We start from the raw sequence: 16,866 nt of genomic DNA on the forward strand, positions 1-16,866 counted from the left end.
CATGTAGCAAACAGTCATCAACTTTAAAAACGAGACTAGGAGTCTACAGCCACACTAGCAGCTCTGTGAGATTGCACTTTAGTCCAGTAATGCTGAGAGCTGAATGCTAAAGTCCACCAAATGTTCACCATATCAGTACAGTGTTGCACGCTAACACTTGCTAGTTGAGATGAGGCGGATGGAAATGTGTTCGTTTTAGAACTAGGGCTACGTTCTAAATCACGTACTTTTTCTTTTTACTTTTAGTACATAGGCAGCTGTCTTTACAAAGTAAATACTTTTGCATGCAGTATGCTACAATTGGGACATACTGCTTTATCATAACATTGCACCTTGAACTTTGACCCTCTTGCTTGTATATCTGCTGTGCAGAGGATTGTGGGTCAGGATAGTCAGAAAAGCATGCTGGCTTGCTTTCTGCAAAATGCTGTCAGATGTAGTAAGACATCCTGGTATTTTCGGCATTTCACATAGGCTACTTGGTGACATACTAAATATTTTTCTGGCATACTATATTGTATGGTTGCATGGGTATTGGAATGCACAGTAGTATTTGGTCATAAATCAAATTGGGCAAGGTGATATTTTGACCTTGAACCACAAATTTGAGCCTCATTGTTGCACCAACGTTTGATATAAAGTCAGCATCAAAGTAGTTAAGACGCATCCTCTGGGCACAATGAATATCTAGGCCAAATTTCATGGAAATCTTTTTAAAATGGAGATTATTTCACCAAAGACTAATGTCAACTCTTATGGCGGTGCTAGAAGAAAAATCTGGAAATCAAAGCCAGTAGAATATGTTGACTGGGAACCATGAACGGCTGCCAATCCATCCAGTAGATACTGCCATATTTCACTGGATAAGTTAAGACTACAACCTACTAGTATCACCAACATCATCAGGCTTCATCACTTTGGGCACCATGAACATCTGTGCAAAATTGCATCACAATCCATCCAATAGTTGAGATATTTTAGTCTGGACCAAAGTGGTGGACCCATTGATATTGCCACCCATAGAACCACAACGCTAGCGGGGCGGGAAAAAGACCCTCCCACACAAAAAGAAGACATCATCATTGGGTTAACTCTTTTTAATTCAGCACAACACAGGTATAACAGATGACACCAGTGACCTGGCACGCCAGTAACATTGTGTGATGCCCATGTGGCCAGGAATCATTAGAGGAATGCTCAAACGGTTCATAACTAAACTGGTTTAACATTTCACACTGAGTCTGAAAAAAACGGTTCTCTACCACAGCCAAACATCGAAAGCTGTGACCGAACACTACAAAATGGATCTAGTTCATTAGCTTAATGACAAACAGTAACAAGTGCGTCTTAGAAAAATAGAGGCATGAATGCCAGCCGAGTGAGAAGACATGAGGCATGGTTGTAAGGAATGTGAAAAAGAAATGATTGCTGGAATGCAGAACAGAAGTCGTGGCCTGGATGTTTCATAATGGACCAGAACCGGGACGGCTGTTGGGATGACAGGTTTTTAAATCCCTCAACGTACCACATTTACAGTATTCAGTGATGCTTTTCTCTGAGCTACTTGCTTATTTTGAGAACGTGATGATGGATGCAAGAAAGGAATGTTGCAGAAGAACCCAATCGGGAGAAGAGGGTACGCAGTGCATACGGGGGGCATGATATTAACACTACAGGCTTTGACAACACCACACTCCTATTCCCATCCGTAGTAATAATAACACAGGGTTAGCACACTGCACTCAGGCCAAAGCTAGAAGATGGCACAGAAGTTTACAGGTGTTCAAATGCCAGGTAGCTGCAAGTTGGGCAGAAAGCAGGAGATGAGGTGCAGTCCTTAGTTTGCGAAGGTCTGACGCACGGCTTTGGCGATGTGCTTGGCGCTGATGCCGAAGATGTCGAGCAGCTCCTCGGACTTTCCGCTGCGGGGAACACCGGTCACTGCCAATCGGGTCACAACAATCCCGGGCTCCTGGCCCACTGCTGACAGCACCGCTTCTCCAAGACCACCTGGACAGAGGAGACAAACCAGCTCAATCACCAAGGGATGACATGACAATGATGATGATGCTCTCTTGATTGACCCTGGTAGGGTCAACCGTAGCACTTAAAGAGTTTGCGATTATGGCCCCTGGTGTATTCTCTGGCAAGAATCAAACCTCTTTGGTACATGATTAGAGAACCCTGCAACAGGACACTTGAGCACAAAAAAAACAGAAAACAACCCACCCTCCTTGTAGTGGTCCTCCACAGTGATGATCTGTCCCTTTGTGGCTTTGGCACTGGCCAGAATGGTCGTGGCATCCAAGGGCTTGATGGTGAACGGGTCGATCACACGGATGTTCTTCCCTATAGGAATTCATTAGGAAATCATTACTTTGGAGAAGTTCATTAGTCCGTATTAGCCAACTGAGCAGCTGATGACTCCCATCCCCCTAAATTAACAAACATGAGGGTTGTGGATGGTGGTTATGAAATGCAGGCCTCAATACCTACATCCATCCACTAGAGGGCAATGTGAGTTTACCTTCACTGGCGAGCATATCAGCAGCAGCGAGGGCCTCATGCAGAGTAATACCAGCTCCAATCACAGTCACACAGTCATTGTCAGACTGGCGCACCACCTGGTTTAAGAAGACATTTGTTCATATTTATTAATTCTTCTAGTGTGTAATCTCTATCTCATTTAGGTACTTGGTGGACAAGGATTAGCATGTGTAAAATCAGAGGGCTGAAATGATTCCTTGAGGAATCCGATTACTAAAAATCCTAGATGCAAATTATTTGCAGTGGACATTAAGATGTGTACCTTTTTAAAGCAATTTGAAATATTTTTTGTAGATTTTTCTAAAAAGGAAACCAATTAATTGTTCATTTTTAAGAGACCCATCTTATTTTCTCTTTTCTATATTTACTATTGCTCCTTAATAAAGCAAAGGTATTTTTATCCAATTACTTGATTAATCGATGGAATAATCGGTTGCATACTCGATTACTAAAATAATCGATAGCTGCAGGCCTAGTAACATCATCGTGTTGATCATTACCTTGGCTGAGCCCACTTCAAACTTCTCATCTGGAGAGTAGAGGACTGCAGTCTCTGGCCTACTGGTACGGATGAAACAGATACCCTGAGAATAGAGAGTGATGAGTTACAACACAAGAATGATACTCCCCGTCATTGTGAAGACAATTCACTGGACAAACTCCACCACAAGGTGGCCTACCAACCTTTGTGTTGGCCGACAGCTCAACAGCTCTCTCTGCGGACACTGCGTCACTGGGGTAGAACACAGTGCATGTTGGGATAGCACGGAACATGGCCAAGTCCTCTAGGGCCATCTGGGAAGGACCATCCTCACCTGATGGGCAGAAGAAGATCAGTAAGGGGCTGGGAACGCTAACTATAAAAGAAAACGAGTGCCGCTTCAGCAGAAAGCTTACCGATGGAGACGCCGCAGTGGGACCCTACCAGGTTGACATTTGTCTGGGAGATGGCTCCCATACGGATCTGGTCGTAGGCTCTAGAGAAGAAGGCGGCAAACGTGCTGGCAAAGGCAACCGTGCGGTCACGGGCGGCACAGCCGATGGCCACTCCCACCTGCAGCAGTGAGTAAAGACGTCGGTAATAAGGGTTAGTCTTAATGACAGCGGATGCGATTAGGCATGGAGGTATAAACTGGTCACAAGTGAGAGGCTGGGATTATCATGCTAGAGAGGGAATAGTAACAGATTAGACAAATTTGGAGCAGATTAGGGTAGTGAAGATTTAAGTTTATCCCCCTTACACAAGTTGGGAGTTAATCGTGTCCCGACTTTTTGAACTTAGCAGTGAGGCAACAGCATTTAGATCACCCGTGAAGACTGAAATATTGTGTACCATGTTCTGTTCGGCGATGAAGCACTCAATGTAGCGGTCAGGGAAGGCCTTCTTGAATGTCTCGGAGAAGGTGGAGTTTTTGGTGTCTCCGTCGAGGGCCACCACTCTCTTGCTGGCCTGGCCCAGCTTGGCCAGTGCAACGCCGTATGCCTTCCTTGTTGCCATCTGAAAGGGCAGGAATGAAATGGATGTTAAGCAAAGACAGATCAATGAGGTTAACAGAATAATATTCTACATGTTAAATTATACCAGGTGCAGATAACAGTATGAGGCAAGGCAACTACCCACTAAGCCAACAAGAAAAACCCTTATGCTAAAACAGTAACATCAGTAAACTTTCATTGACTTGTTCAAAAGGGATTGTACCAATTACTACAGATGCTTCAAGTGTCCCCAAAAACCTAACATCGATCACATTAGGGCTGCACAATTAATCAAATATGTATCATGGTCATGATTTTGGCTTCCCACAATTAAATGAACACGATCGCCTGCGATACCGACGTTCAAAATGCATGCTCCGTTCATAGAAAACTCTGCTGCATATCAAATCAAGCACTTCCTAAACTAACAGCCAGTGGTTGACTTTTTTAATATCTTTACAACCACTGTGTTTATGAATAAATTGTTTACAAGAGCACAACGTTCTTCATAGATCTAGCCTCAATTTTGCATCAATCTGGTGCACAATGAGAACAAAATGATGAGGCTCTGTGCTCCTGTAAACAATGAATTCATAAACACAGTGGTTGTATAGATCACTACATGGAAATGAAAGCAGTGCTGTTTATTTAAATGTAAAAGTGAAATAAAATATTTTGTCACAAATCAGTTAATAATCGTGATCTCAATATTGATCAAAATAACCGTGATTATCATTCCGGATCACATTAGCCGGCATTAAAAAGGAACGCCAGGGACAAGTGAAAAGGTACCTTGTCTCCCTTCTTGTATGCTGGGGGTGAAGGCAGGGAGATGGTGCTAAGGTCTGCGGGTGCCGTGTCCTCTTTGGGCCTCTCAGGGGTCAGGGTCTTGTTGGGGACCTGGATCAGAGCCTTCAGGTCATTCAGGACGTCATCCACCCTGTCCTTAGGGATGGGCTTTCCATGCCAGTTCTCAAGATCCTCAATATCTACAGCCAAGGGATGAACAAGTCTCATAAATACAATTTGGGGGAATAGAATAAAATAATTCACTAAATAAAAACAGGCACTATATGAAAGCACACACTTACTTTTGAGTCCTTTTCCCTTGAAGGTCTTGGCTACGATGCAAGTGGGTTTGTCCTTGACCTGCTTGGCCTGCCAGAAAGCTTTGCACAGCTCCTCCACGTCGTGTCCATCCACAACATACGTGTTCCACCTACACAGACATGGCTCAGTTTTAACAGCATGCCAACACAATATGACAAATATTAACCCAAAAAAACACTATTAACTTCTGTACAAACAATGTTAAGCATCAAACTCATTAACTGGGAAAAAGAGGAGCAGAGATAGAAAGGAAAGGTCAAGAGGACAAAAATCTAGCAAGCGAGTTGGCAAAGTGAAAAATTTAACCCTAAAAGGTTTCACAGTAATAAAGTAAAGACAACATTGAAACTCAGCTTTTGAACAGATGGCTAGTAAAAGTCCTGATTATATACATAAATACAAACATATGACAATAAAGGTTGTGTTTAATTGTTGTTAGTGTATTCAGAGACATTTAAAAAAAAAAAACTGCCATCATGTCAAAATGTTTCCCAGGGAATCAGAGAAAAGTGGAGGAATGGAAAGTGGAAGTCTGGTACTGACCCGAAGGCTTCGCAGCGCTTGCGGTAGGTCTCCATGTCGTGCTTCAGGGGTGCGGCCTCGCTCTGACCGAGCCGGTTGACATCCATGATGGCCACCAAGTTGTCCAGCTTGTAGTATGAGGCGAAGGCCATGGCCTCCCACACTGAGCCTTCTGAACACTCGCCATCTCCCATCATGCAGTATACACGGTAGCTGCAACACAATGTAGAAAGGGGAAACAGGGATTTAGTGTTGTTCTCCAAACAATGAGCCACACAGTGGTTACTACATGACTAATGAAAGTCTGCCGAGTTGAGACTTGAGGTGGACTACCAAAGAGAAAGCTTAAAAAGGCCAAACCACAGGGCTGCAAAAGTTTTGCCCAAAGAGTTCAGTTCAGAATAAAAAACACGGGTCCGACTGAAGAACATTACATTTGATCTATCTGATACTAGTCATGAGACATGAGTACCATGACTAGTTCTTACACTGAATGCACCATGACGTCCCGGTCTGCAGACACATTCTTTACCGTACAAAGCGATGTAGACACGCAATCAATTTTTAAGTGGATGTAGCGCGATCGCGGCTGAAATCATCAAACAGTTCGATGAGCGCTGTTTACTTTCGTTGCTGCAGTATCTAAATCTTCCGCAGCCTACAAACTGAAGTGTTTCTGTCAACGACACGTTCGTTGTTTACATAACTCAAATGTTGCCACGCCGGTGACTTCATGGAAGCAGGAGGATTTTCCAGTTCTGTTGTTTCTCCGTCAACTCCGACTCCGGCAGTGGTGCACGGTGTCTCAAAGTGCAGCAGAAGGCTACCGGTAAGATACGCTGTGTCGTCTTTTAGCTGCAGGCTACCGGTAAAATATGCTGTGTTGTCTTTGAAGTGATGTTTTTTTTTTCCTCTTTCTGACGCACGCAAGTAGGCGGAGAGAAAATAAAAAAGACCGGGAGAATCGCTGATCCTGCTTTTGACTTGTAGGATCGAAATCAAAAGCTTGTTTTGATCGATTTAGAATGAAAATAGTGACACCAGGTACAAACTACCTTAGATTATTGGGTAATCATTTTCCTCAAAAAGGATATCAATCACTGAGTATTACTCTGTTGCAGCCGTGCAAATGCCTTTTGGCCTTGCCACAGCCTCGTGTCAGGAAGTGATTTAACACAATTACAACTACACTACTACTACTACAGGTTTACCCATTAAACAGATTACAGGGCATAACGTCCCACAACAAAAGAAAGCAGTTACCTGCATGCCAGTCAAGAGCATTACACTGCGGTTAGCAAAACGCTTGTTGACTCAACATTGTTTAACAAGAACAACACTCTATTGAACCTCTTAATGAATCCACAGTTTTTGTATACACACACACACACACACACTCACTCTGATTTGTCAAAGTGTTTGCCGGTGTAGGCCATCCCACAGGAAGCCCCGAGACCCTGTCCCAGAGAGCCTGTTGCCACATCAACAAAAGCCAGTTTCTGGTGAAAAGGAGATGAAAAAAAAAAAAGGTTATACAAGATATGAGAGTGGCTTGTACATGATATTGTGTTTCACAAGGAAACATGAATACCAGAACGGATTCATGACTTACTGGTGTGGGGTGTCCCTCCAGCTCGCAGTCAATCTTGCGCAGGTTGAGCAGCTCAGACTCCTTCACGTAACCGGCCTCTGCCCAGGCAGCGTACAGGACAGGTGCAGCATGGCCCTAGAGATTTAAAAAAAAAAAAAAAAAAAAAAAAAAGAAGTCTTCAAAGACAATGCTGATAACAAAATCAGAGGTGCGCCGACCAACTAGAGCAAATAAATGAAGGCCAACCTTTGAGAGCACGAAGCGGTCGTTACACTGGTTGCGAGGGTCATCTGCTTTATAGCGCATGGTGTGGAAGAAGAGCACGGACATGAGCTCTGCTGCGCTGCAGCATGATGTGGGATGACTGGGGAGAGAAACATGGAGACAAGTGTTGAGAACAGTTGAAACACCATCATTTAAAACAAAAAGATCCACACACCATGCACATACATGCATGTGATGCTACATTCAGGATTCCTCACACTTGTTTTAGTTTGACAATGAGAACAATTTAGGTACCACATATCAGACATTCCTGAAAAAAGGCATTCAAAAGGATACATTTTCCAAGCAATGATTATTTTAAAAGAGAGCCTCCTATCTTTTGGATTAACACTCGTCCATAGATTGTTAATCTGCAACATGATCACATCGGTTATGTTTCCACACACTCCAGAGCACTTATAAAAAACATTAAAAAAAAAGATAAGTAGACTTGTGAAACTGTTAGTTGCTGAATTGTGGTCTGAGTATTGTAATCGACATGTTTAGAAATCCCATGTTACTCAACAGCATCTCTGCTTCCCTATGGGGGTTAAATTAGAAATGGCATCATGTCACCCATGCTGGAACACACAGAGTTATCTTAAATCAAACAAAACAAGACACCATGGTCACTGTTAAATTTAATAAAAACACCCAGTGCTCTGTTTACCCCGTGTCCTTTTGTTGAGCGATAACCTGCTGGGAAATAAACTGAAGTAAATTCATAAAAGCCATAACAAAAGCAATCAGATACTCAGGTGTAATGATCCATAGCAGACAAGTAATGAGGAACAGCAGGTTGTTGAGTGTCGAAACTCTAAAAACATTCTTTGTTAAGGGAAACGGACAACCGTATCAGAACATCAGATGCCTAACAGTCAAAGACATCCAGGATATAATTCATCCATGTCCTTGTCAGTTGACATAAGGAAGTGTCCAAAACAGGTTTACCAACAAACATTTCCTCTATGCTTGCAGTTGCGCAAAATTGAAAATAACACTGCCGGATTTCCTGGAGGATGCAATGTGAAAATACAATGAAACCGTGTGATGGGAACTATGGGGGCAATCTAAATGTGATGTACCTGGCCAGGTGATTGACAGAATCTAATTACATTAGGGCTGTCCCGAATACCATTTTTTGGGCTTCGAAGCTTCGGTGAGAAATATTCAAAAGGTGTTCGAAGCTTGGCGGAGCAGCACGGCAAGCTGACATGTTCTTCTGTCTGTCTGGCTTTAGCTCCCCAGTTTCAGTTCCACTGCTGCACTACTGTACACACACGCATCTCTACAAACAGTGATATCCATCGGAGAATAACTAATAAGAATTAATGTTGAATATGAATAATATGGGATTATTCCTTATTTCATGGGCTATTTATATATTAATATCAAATACTTGAATATAAAAAAAATAAAAATAAAAAACAAAGGATTCAAATAGTGATTTGGAGGTCGACTACCAAGTCAATGGTCGAAGCATTCGGGTCAGCCCTACATTACATAATACAAAAGTTGTGGTCCTTAATTGCATATTTAATAATCTAGTTTATTCCCCCCTCCATTGTGTTCTGGTTCAGATTCTGGATGCTATGAAATAGGACAAAAAAAAGAAACAACAAAAATGTGTTAAATGAACCATCTGATATTCTGTGACAAGCTAAATGGCAGGAAAAAAAAAATCATTTAGTACAAAACTTGTCCTCCCTACAAAAAAAAATTCATCAGATAAGCTTGATGGTAAGATAAGACAAGATATTCCTTTATTAGTCCCGCAGTGGGGAAATTTGCAGTGTACAGCAGCAAAGGGGGATAGTGCAAAAAACAAGAAGCATCAGCTAACACAGTAAAAAAAAAAAAAAAGAGCTGAACAAGGTGAAACAAAATATGAACCATTTAAATAGAAGGAAGTCTAAAAATAGGAGCAGTATATACAGTATTGACAATAAACAGACTATCAACAAAATTGCATAAGGGGGAAATGATATTGTACAGTGAGAATGAATGAATGAATGAATGAAATTCCACCTGAAAATATCAGGTTATTGTCGTATATTGTTGTTTTTGGTGTGAAAGTGGTACATGTGACATCCAGATAACTGGTGTCAACTGAGAGGCATCCATTATTTATATTGGAGTAACATTACAGGTATTTTCTGGTGCCTAGTTTATTCAGATTCTGGATGCTATGAAATAAGACACAAAAAAAAAGAAACAACAAAAATGTGTTAAATGAACCATCTGATATATTCTGTGACAAGCTAAATGGCTGGATGTTTTAGTACAAAACTGTCCTCCCTAAAAAAAATCCCCAGATAAGCTTGATGGTACATGTGACAGCCAGATAATGGATGTCACATGAGAGGCATCCATTATTACCTACTCCAGCAGAAGGCACCAGAAATACCTGTAACATTACTTGGTTGTCGTTATATTTGTGGGTGTGTGTATATAAGGAAATACTATACAGGTGAACTTTTGTCTAGATACTTGACACATTTCCTGGAAGTAATTGCAACTGGTGTGCAACTCTTTTGTCATTTGTGCATTGCAGCTGCAACTTTAAATTCAAACATACCGCGAGATTTCCCTCATTGTCATGTGGTTTCTGGCTGACTAGTAGAAGCAGGTCGGTGCTAATCACACAGTTTCATCTAGCTGAGTTATTATAAAGCATGCATTCTCAGCTTGATTAAAGTGACTTTAACGTCCATTAAGGGGCTCTATTTATTTGCATTTATAGCACAACGTGTTATGCAAGAGTTAGCACAGACTATAGACTAATTTAACTCATAAAGTAGCTTAAAAAGGTTTATGAAACATTTGCTAGCAGTCTGCTGTGGCTAGGATAATCTGCAGCACGTGTCGCCGGGCCCCTGCAGGTAAAAACGTGCCTCAGCAGCGACAGTAGTTACATAAAACAACATATTGCACATTTTCTTCGTGTGTGTTTTTTTTTTTAATAACTCTATAAACCAACATAACTTTGCATGACTTACCCAGAGTTGGAGGCGCACGTCGCCTTGATGGAGTTGATCCTGAGCTTGTTGGCGACGTCTTTCAGCCCCTGCAGGGTTTTCTCGTCGGGTTTGTGGTAGCTAGTCATGCTTTTCTGGGTTTCTGGGGTTGTTTTGGTCTTGAGAAAAGTAAAGTTCGGTTATTTTCAGTCACACGTAGGTTGCAAACACCGCTGCTGCTAAGCTGCCCGATGTGAGTGCAGACGAGGAGGAGGAGGAGGAGGAAGCGCAGACAGTAGGGGGACTTATGTCTCCTCTCTCGCGCAGCCACTCCCACCTCATGCAGTCATTGGAGGAACAGTTGTGGGTCGTCTAGCAGGATATGCTGCTTTTCATAAATCATTTTCAGCTCATTATTATTTAGAAGATAGTGTGGAAAATAGTTATATTGGAGGTACTAGTATACTGAAAGAGAAGTGCTCTAAGAAAAAAGATTAGGAACACTTTATGTCCCTTCATGTAGATGTTTTTTGGTCTTCCTTATTTGATAATATATATATAATATATATACATATATATATATTATGTATATATTTTTTTCTTCTTCTTTATTTTTTTATTATTATTTCAATTACAGTATACATAGTAACAGCAGAAAACATTGAAAACATTTACATACAGAAGAAGCATAGCGAAAACATAAACAAAGAGCTGTGCCAAACAGAAAAGGACAACAGAAATGAAACAAAACCAACATAAAATAATTAAAAAAAAACACACACAATAAAAAAAAAAAATAGACCTTATTTGATGATATACAGTGGGAGAAAAGCTTTGGAATTTGTGATACTGTATCAATAACAAACTTAAGGAAGTGTCTTTCAATATATTACATAGAATTTAACTATTTAGAATTTAAAAGCTGGATATTGATTAAAAGTGTGATTTGTTTATACCATGTTTATTTTTGTTTATAGCTTATATTGTATATTGGTAGAATTTCAATTTTTGTATTATTCTTATTTTATTCTAACGTTTTTATCTATTCTTTGTTATTATACTGTTTATTTGCACCAACAAAACCAAAGCAAATTCCTAGTGTATACCTCTTACACCTGGCAATTAACACGATTCTGATTCTGATTTCTGTGTACTTGGAAAAAAGAGAGTATTTCCCATCTATTTTTCCACTGTATATATATACAAGAATGATCTGGATTGATGTAGCCAACTTTCTACAAAAGAAACTTATGGTGAATGTTGACATAAATTTGTTTGATGTAATGCTAGATGTTAGTCAAGACAAGATTGTAAAATAACATGCTGTATATCATACAATTATTTATTATTATTTTTGGAAAATGTCATATTCATAAGAAAAAGTGGTCAGAAACCAGGCCAACTTTCCTGCATTTTATTAATGAATTAAAAAAATATAGCACCATCTTACCGGATGTTAAAAACAAAAAAAGCCATTAAGACTTTTAAATTATAAAATGAATATAATATAATATATATAACTAACTCTGGCATTATGAAATGCATATAATTATTTTTGTTTTGTCTTATTTTTGTCTTTTTTTTTTTAATTGTCTATGTATCTGTACCTCTGTTAATGAGCATGTGTTCAATAAAGAAAGCATTATTATTTATTTAAAAAAAAGGGAAAAAAAGAGTGAATCACCAGTTTTATTACAGGAAGCATGGAGCAATGTGGAGAACTGTAGGTAGTTACAGACAGTGTATAGCTTCGTTGTGAAATTATCAGGGTGTACAATGACATAAATGGCACCCTCCCACATCTTTTCAATGAGGCAACTTCCTGGTTGTGGCAACAGTATGAGGTTGAGGTGTGGAAATATTATTGATTGCTTCAGATTACAGCTATTTATTTGAAATAATTATATTATCTGATCAAATGTGCGTACGCTGTGCTTGAAGGACAGTATAGCTCAGTATACATATGGGGATTTTCCACACACATATATCCATTGCATGTTGCTGTGCCTTTAAAGCTGCAGCTGGATAGCTGCCAACAGGGAAGTGGTGGTGGATTTTGCCTTCTCATCCTTATTCAGGGAAACACAGTACAGCAAGACAAGGTTCAAATACTCCTCATTTATTATTCCTTAGTCACTGACAGGTTGCTTTGTAACCTGCTGATTATCTGCATTTCTACATGTTAACAGATGCAACAGAAATAAACATTTAAAAATGTTTATTGCTCAAAAAATAGGCTGTAATAGTTGAAGAACATGACGCAAGCAGCCCTAATGTACAAATATACAGATAAAAAGATACTCTATTACCTGCTGATTATCTGCATTTCTACATGTTAACAGATGCAACATAAATAAACATTTAAAAATGTTTATTGCTCAAAAAATAGGCTGTAATAGTGCAAGAACATGACACAAGCAGCCCTGATGTCCAAATATACAGATGGAAAGATACTCTATTGAGATAAAGCCTACAATACTTTCAGACTGCACAATCACAGTCACCCACACCTACACACACCAAGCCTGCGTTTTTCAAGGAAGTCAAATACTTCCTCATTTTGGCCATCATTGCAAATCTTCCTCAGATATTTCCTCTTCTTTAAGCTCCTGAAATGACATACATGCCGTTAGAACAACCAGCGAAGGAGCAGGTTATGTCTGCCACAATCAGAAATGAGATGTTTCTGAGCTTTACCTTGATTCTCTCCAAGGCCTCAGTCCTCTCCTCTGGGGAGACGGGCTCTTTGTCAAGTCGCTCCAGCTGTGGCAGTACAACTAGTACATTCAGCCGGTAGTCTGTCGCCTCCACCAGAGGATTGTCAGAAAGGACCAAAGCTCGCAGAGTTTTTGACACAAGTGTGATGCTTTGCAGGGCATTCTCATCTAAGATTAGGTTGCCTCTAAGGGAGACAGAAACATATGATATATATATATAATCTGGGATACATCATTTTATTTTTTACTGAGTTGATAACAGGCTCTGATCTATCCTGTTGGGATAACAACCGCGTACCTGACATTGAGGTATTGGAGACACTTCATGTTGGCGCTGAAACCAACCAGAGTATCTAGCTGGTTGTCTCGAAGGTGAAGGGTGGTGAGGCGCTCTAACTTCTCTAAACCCTCCAGATGCGTGATAACATTTTGGGCCTGAACGGAGAGCAAGAATAGTTACAAGCAGGGTGCTCTTTTGGTCATTATTCGGATATTAAGGCTGGTGTTAATGGATCAACCTCATTAAGTGTGTTAGTGCTATTATTAACCAAATCATATAGTGCTTTTTTTTACCAGATATAATTTCTGCAGGTTGGGAAGGTCGATGCCATCAGTGGTTTCCAACATGTTTCCCCTCAGCTCCAGAGTTACCAAGTTGTCAAAACAGCCACTCTGAAGACCAGTCACTCTCTGAATACTGTTACCTGCCAGAGTGGTTGCAAAATGTCATGTCAATTATATTTCCAAAAGATATATAGGCTATTAGGCACCAGGGTTATTATAATAAACTAAGACTAAAATAAGCAGTGAAAATATTGTTTAATAAACTGACTTAAAGACTTGACTAAAAGTAAACTGAAACAATATTGCATTGTTAAAAAACTAATAAAAATGAGAGTGAATTGTTTTCAGTTTTTCGTTTTGTTTAGCTATAATGCTATGCCGCAACTGCTTCACTTAAGTAACGTGAAGGTTAAACACTAAACACTACCCTTTTACCATTCCTACAGTTCTCCAAGCATGTATTTTGTAGCTACATACTGCTGAGACATTATAGCTGGCCATAACAATTACTGTAAAACTAACACTAAATATATAAAAACTAACTCTGAAAAACTGAAACTAAACTAAAACTAGCAAACACACTGAAAACTAAACTAAAATGAAATTGAAAAAAGTCAATAGTGATAATGAACCATTAGGAAACTCCAAATTAGCTTAAAACATTCCCCCGTCATTCACACAGTATTATAAAAACACCATAGGCTGTATAGTCTATGCATACAACCAACGGACAACCTGAAAGATTGAGGCTCTCCAGGGCAGGCCCAACCAGGCCGTCCAGGTCTGTCAGCCGGTTTCCTGCCATACTCAGCCACTGCAGGTAGGTGAACTGATTGAAAGGTTGATCTTTGAGGGACGCCACAGCATTATTGTCAACCTACAGACGAAGAGTTGGATTAGAGATTCACCATCAGTTAGAGTGAATGATACTGACAGCCCCAGAGATGTCCTTTTCTAAATGAATAAAGAAGGGAGGTCCTTGCCTTCAGCCAGAGCAGCTGGGTCAGAGATTCCAGAGGATAAAGATCAGTGAGGTGGTTGTCGGAGAGATCCAGAAAACGTAGGTGAATAAAACTGCTGATTACATCGATGTCACTCAGTCCTCTGAGGAGTACAGTGATGACAAAGGGAACATTAGTATAAAATCAAAGAGACAATTCAAGATTATAGGGCAAATGCAGCCTATTTTGTATGTATTTTTTGTCCCCATACTTGTCTTTGAGGTCCAGTCTGACAAATGCATGGCCAAGTCCATCTCCTGTTCGGCACAGCAATGAGAGCTTCTCACTTATGGTTTCTTGGGTCAAATGGCAAATCTCTACCTGTGAGATTGGAAGACATCACAGGATTATACTTTTCCAAATTGTTGGTGGTGCTAACTCACAGAGGATTGAATGCACTACAGGACCCCATCAATGTTAGTGTATGGGGCACAGCCCAGACACAATAGAGGTTCAAAACCACCCATGGAACATTTTAACTAAACCTTCAAAATCCCTGTGAATTACTTACATTTAATGCAGTAACGCTTTATAATAAAAAGTACAAATCATATACTTAAGTAATGCTTAACTGATGCATGACTCATTATAATATAATGCATGAATGAATGCTGGTATCATGTATTCCTGTTGCTCTCCATCAACAAAGCCACTGTGACTTTGTGATTATTTCACCAATCACCAATTCAGGAATGTTAATTCAGAGTTACTTCATACATTAATTGATGCTACCAAATTAATTCAGATCCATGCATTTGCTCAATCACTCTAAAAGAAGAATAGCAGCTATACTCATATAGAAATATGAAGCTTTTTTTTTGTCAAACTGGTGGTCAGATGCTACATTTACAACCTTATGGGGTGGAGCCTGAGATTTTTTTTTTATTATTATTATATGTTAATGTATGAAATAACTGTGAATTAACATTCCTTAATTAATGATGAAGTGTGAATTAATCACATAGGGTCATAGGGACTTGATCATTTGTTAACACGGTGACAGGAATTTATGATGCATCCTGCTGCATTAATTCATGCAATAAATCAGGAGTCATGCATTTTAAGCATCACTTAAGTATATAATTTGTACCCTTATAATAAACCAATATCATTACCAATATGTATATAATATATATATACATATAATATATAAAATATATATATATAACATATAATATAATATATATATATAATAAATATACAATATAAAATATATAATATATATATACCTATATGTTTAGGTTTAACATTGTATATATATAATATAATATATATTTATAATATATACCTATATGTTTAGGTTTAACATAATATATAAAATGTTAAACCTAAACATTTGAAAGGGGTGGGATGGGGGAATCAGGCCTTGACCTTCCTGTCCATTTTTGGGGGGTAGCTAGATACTGGGATGAGATCTGTGATTATTTAAGGGAATATTTGAGACTGTGTAATTTACTCCACCTGCTTAAACCAGCATGCTATGGTAGTAATGTTACTTGTTCTTATAAAAAATGCACGATTAGATGTACACATTTCTTTTAAGAAGTTATCTTTCAGTAACTCTCACCTTCTCGTCCTCTTCAGCTCCTTCTTGCTGTGTTTCTTCCTCTCCCTCTATATCCGACAAGATTGCATCTTCATCCACCTCAGACATGGCTCGTTGTTTTCACAAAAAGTAGCAGAAGACCAGCTGGTAGCTAATAAGCTGCTAACTAGTCCAACTGCACTGAGTTTAGCTATCTAATAGCGACGAAACTGACTGAGTTAGCTAAGCTAGTAACTGGACTGTTGCCAGGCCTAAGGTCTATGGTCCACGTTTGTGTTGCTGTTGCCATGGAAACCCAACATCCCTAACACGAGCACAGGTGTGTTAAAGACTCATTTGATGCTCACTTCTTACTGTGCTGTGAAAAATATAAAGGATGTGAGAGATGTTTTCTTTTTAAAAAAAAATAAATAACATATATCCTGAGTTAATCCATCTCCCCTGATCCTCAGAAAATACCATACTTAATGTGGGGAGAAAAATCAATGTGCAATATTAGCTGCAAAATATGTTGACATATGATAATAGGTGCTACAAGCTCCAAACATGTTTCTGTAAAAGAATGTATATT

At 39.5% G+C, this 16,866-nt stretch overlaps 2 protein-coding genes across 2 annotated transcripts; both read right to left on the minus strand.

The window, feature by feature from the left end:
* Nucleotides 1-1,082: 1,082 nt before the first annotated feature.
* tktb (transketolase b) lies at nt 1,083-10,767 on the minus strand. Its single transcript, XM_037772398.1, has 14 exons — nt 10,510-10,767; nt 7,493-7,610; nt 7,268-7,381; nt 7,057-7,154; nt 5,677-5,868; nt 5,115-5,242; nt 4,816-5,012; nt 3,881-4,045; nt 3,445-3,601; nt 3,232-3,362; nt 3,048-3,131; nt 2,528-2,624; nt 2,230-2,349; nt 1,083-2,010 (listed from the first exon to the last, which is right to left on the minus strand). The coding sequence occupies exons 1-14, from the start codon at nt 10,614-10,616 to the stop codon at nt 1,838-1,840; spliced, it is 1,881 nt and encodes a 626-aa protein (XP_037628326.1). The 5' UTR covers nt 10,617-10,767; the 3' UTR covers nt 1,083-1,837.
* A 2,056-nt stretch (nt 10,768-12,823) lies between these two features.
* On the minus strand, nt 12,824-16,475 carry lrrc23 (leucine rich repeat containing 23). Its single transcript, XM_037773596.1, has 8 exons — nt 16,317-16,475; nt 14,961-15,070; nt 14,732-14,852; nt 14,484-14,625; nt 13,758-13,888; nt 13,483-13,619; nt 13,165-13,369; nt 12,824-13,076 (listed from the first exon to the last, which is right to left on the minus strand). The coding sequence occupies exons 1-8, from the start codon at nt 16,401-16,403 to the stop codon at nt 13,035-13,037; spliced, it is 975 nt and encodes a 324-aa protein (XP_037629524.1). The 5' UTR covers nt 16,404-16,475; the 3' UTR covers nt 12,824-13,034.
* Between the last annotated feature and the right edge of the window lie 391 nt (nt 16,476-16,866).

Source organism: Sebastes umbrosus, chromosome 6 (genome assembly GCF_015220745.1).
Source record: "Sebastes umbrosus isolate fSebUmb1 chromosome 6, fSebUmb1.pri, whole genome shotgun sequence".
In the NCBI taxonomy this organism is placed as follows: Eukaryota; Metazoa; Chordata; class Actinopteri; order Perciformes; family Sebastidae; genus Sebastes; species Sebastes umbrosus.

Bases quoted from the DNA above. Each gene is read 5' to 3' on its own strand.
- lrrc23 (XM_037773596.1), bottom strand. From the start codon at position 16,403: ATGTCTGAGGTGGATGAAGATGCAATCTTGTCGGATATAGAGGGAGAG. The intron at 14,626-14,731 runs GCAAGGACCTCC...CTTCGTCTGTAG, and splicing joins CCCAGCTGCTCTGGCTGAAG to GTTGACAATAATGCTGTGGC. The intron at 13,370-13,482 runs GTACGCGGTTGT...TGTCTCCCTTAG, and splicing joins CTCCAATACCTCAATGTCAG to AGGCAACCTAATCTTAGATG.
- tktb (XM_037772398.1), bottom strand. From the start codon at position 10,616: ATGACTAGCTACCACAAACCCGACGAGAAAACCCTGCAGGGGCTGAAA. The intron at 5,243-5,676 runs GTCAGTACCAGA...ATGTCTGTGTAG, and splicing joins AAGCGCTGCGAAGCCTTCGG to GTGGAACACGTATGTTGTGG. The intron at 3,132-3,231 runs GTTGGTAGGCCA...CTCTATTCTCAG, and splicing joins AGCTGTCGGCCAACACAAAG to GGTATCTGTTTCATCCGTAC.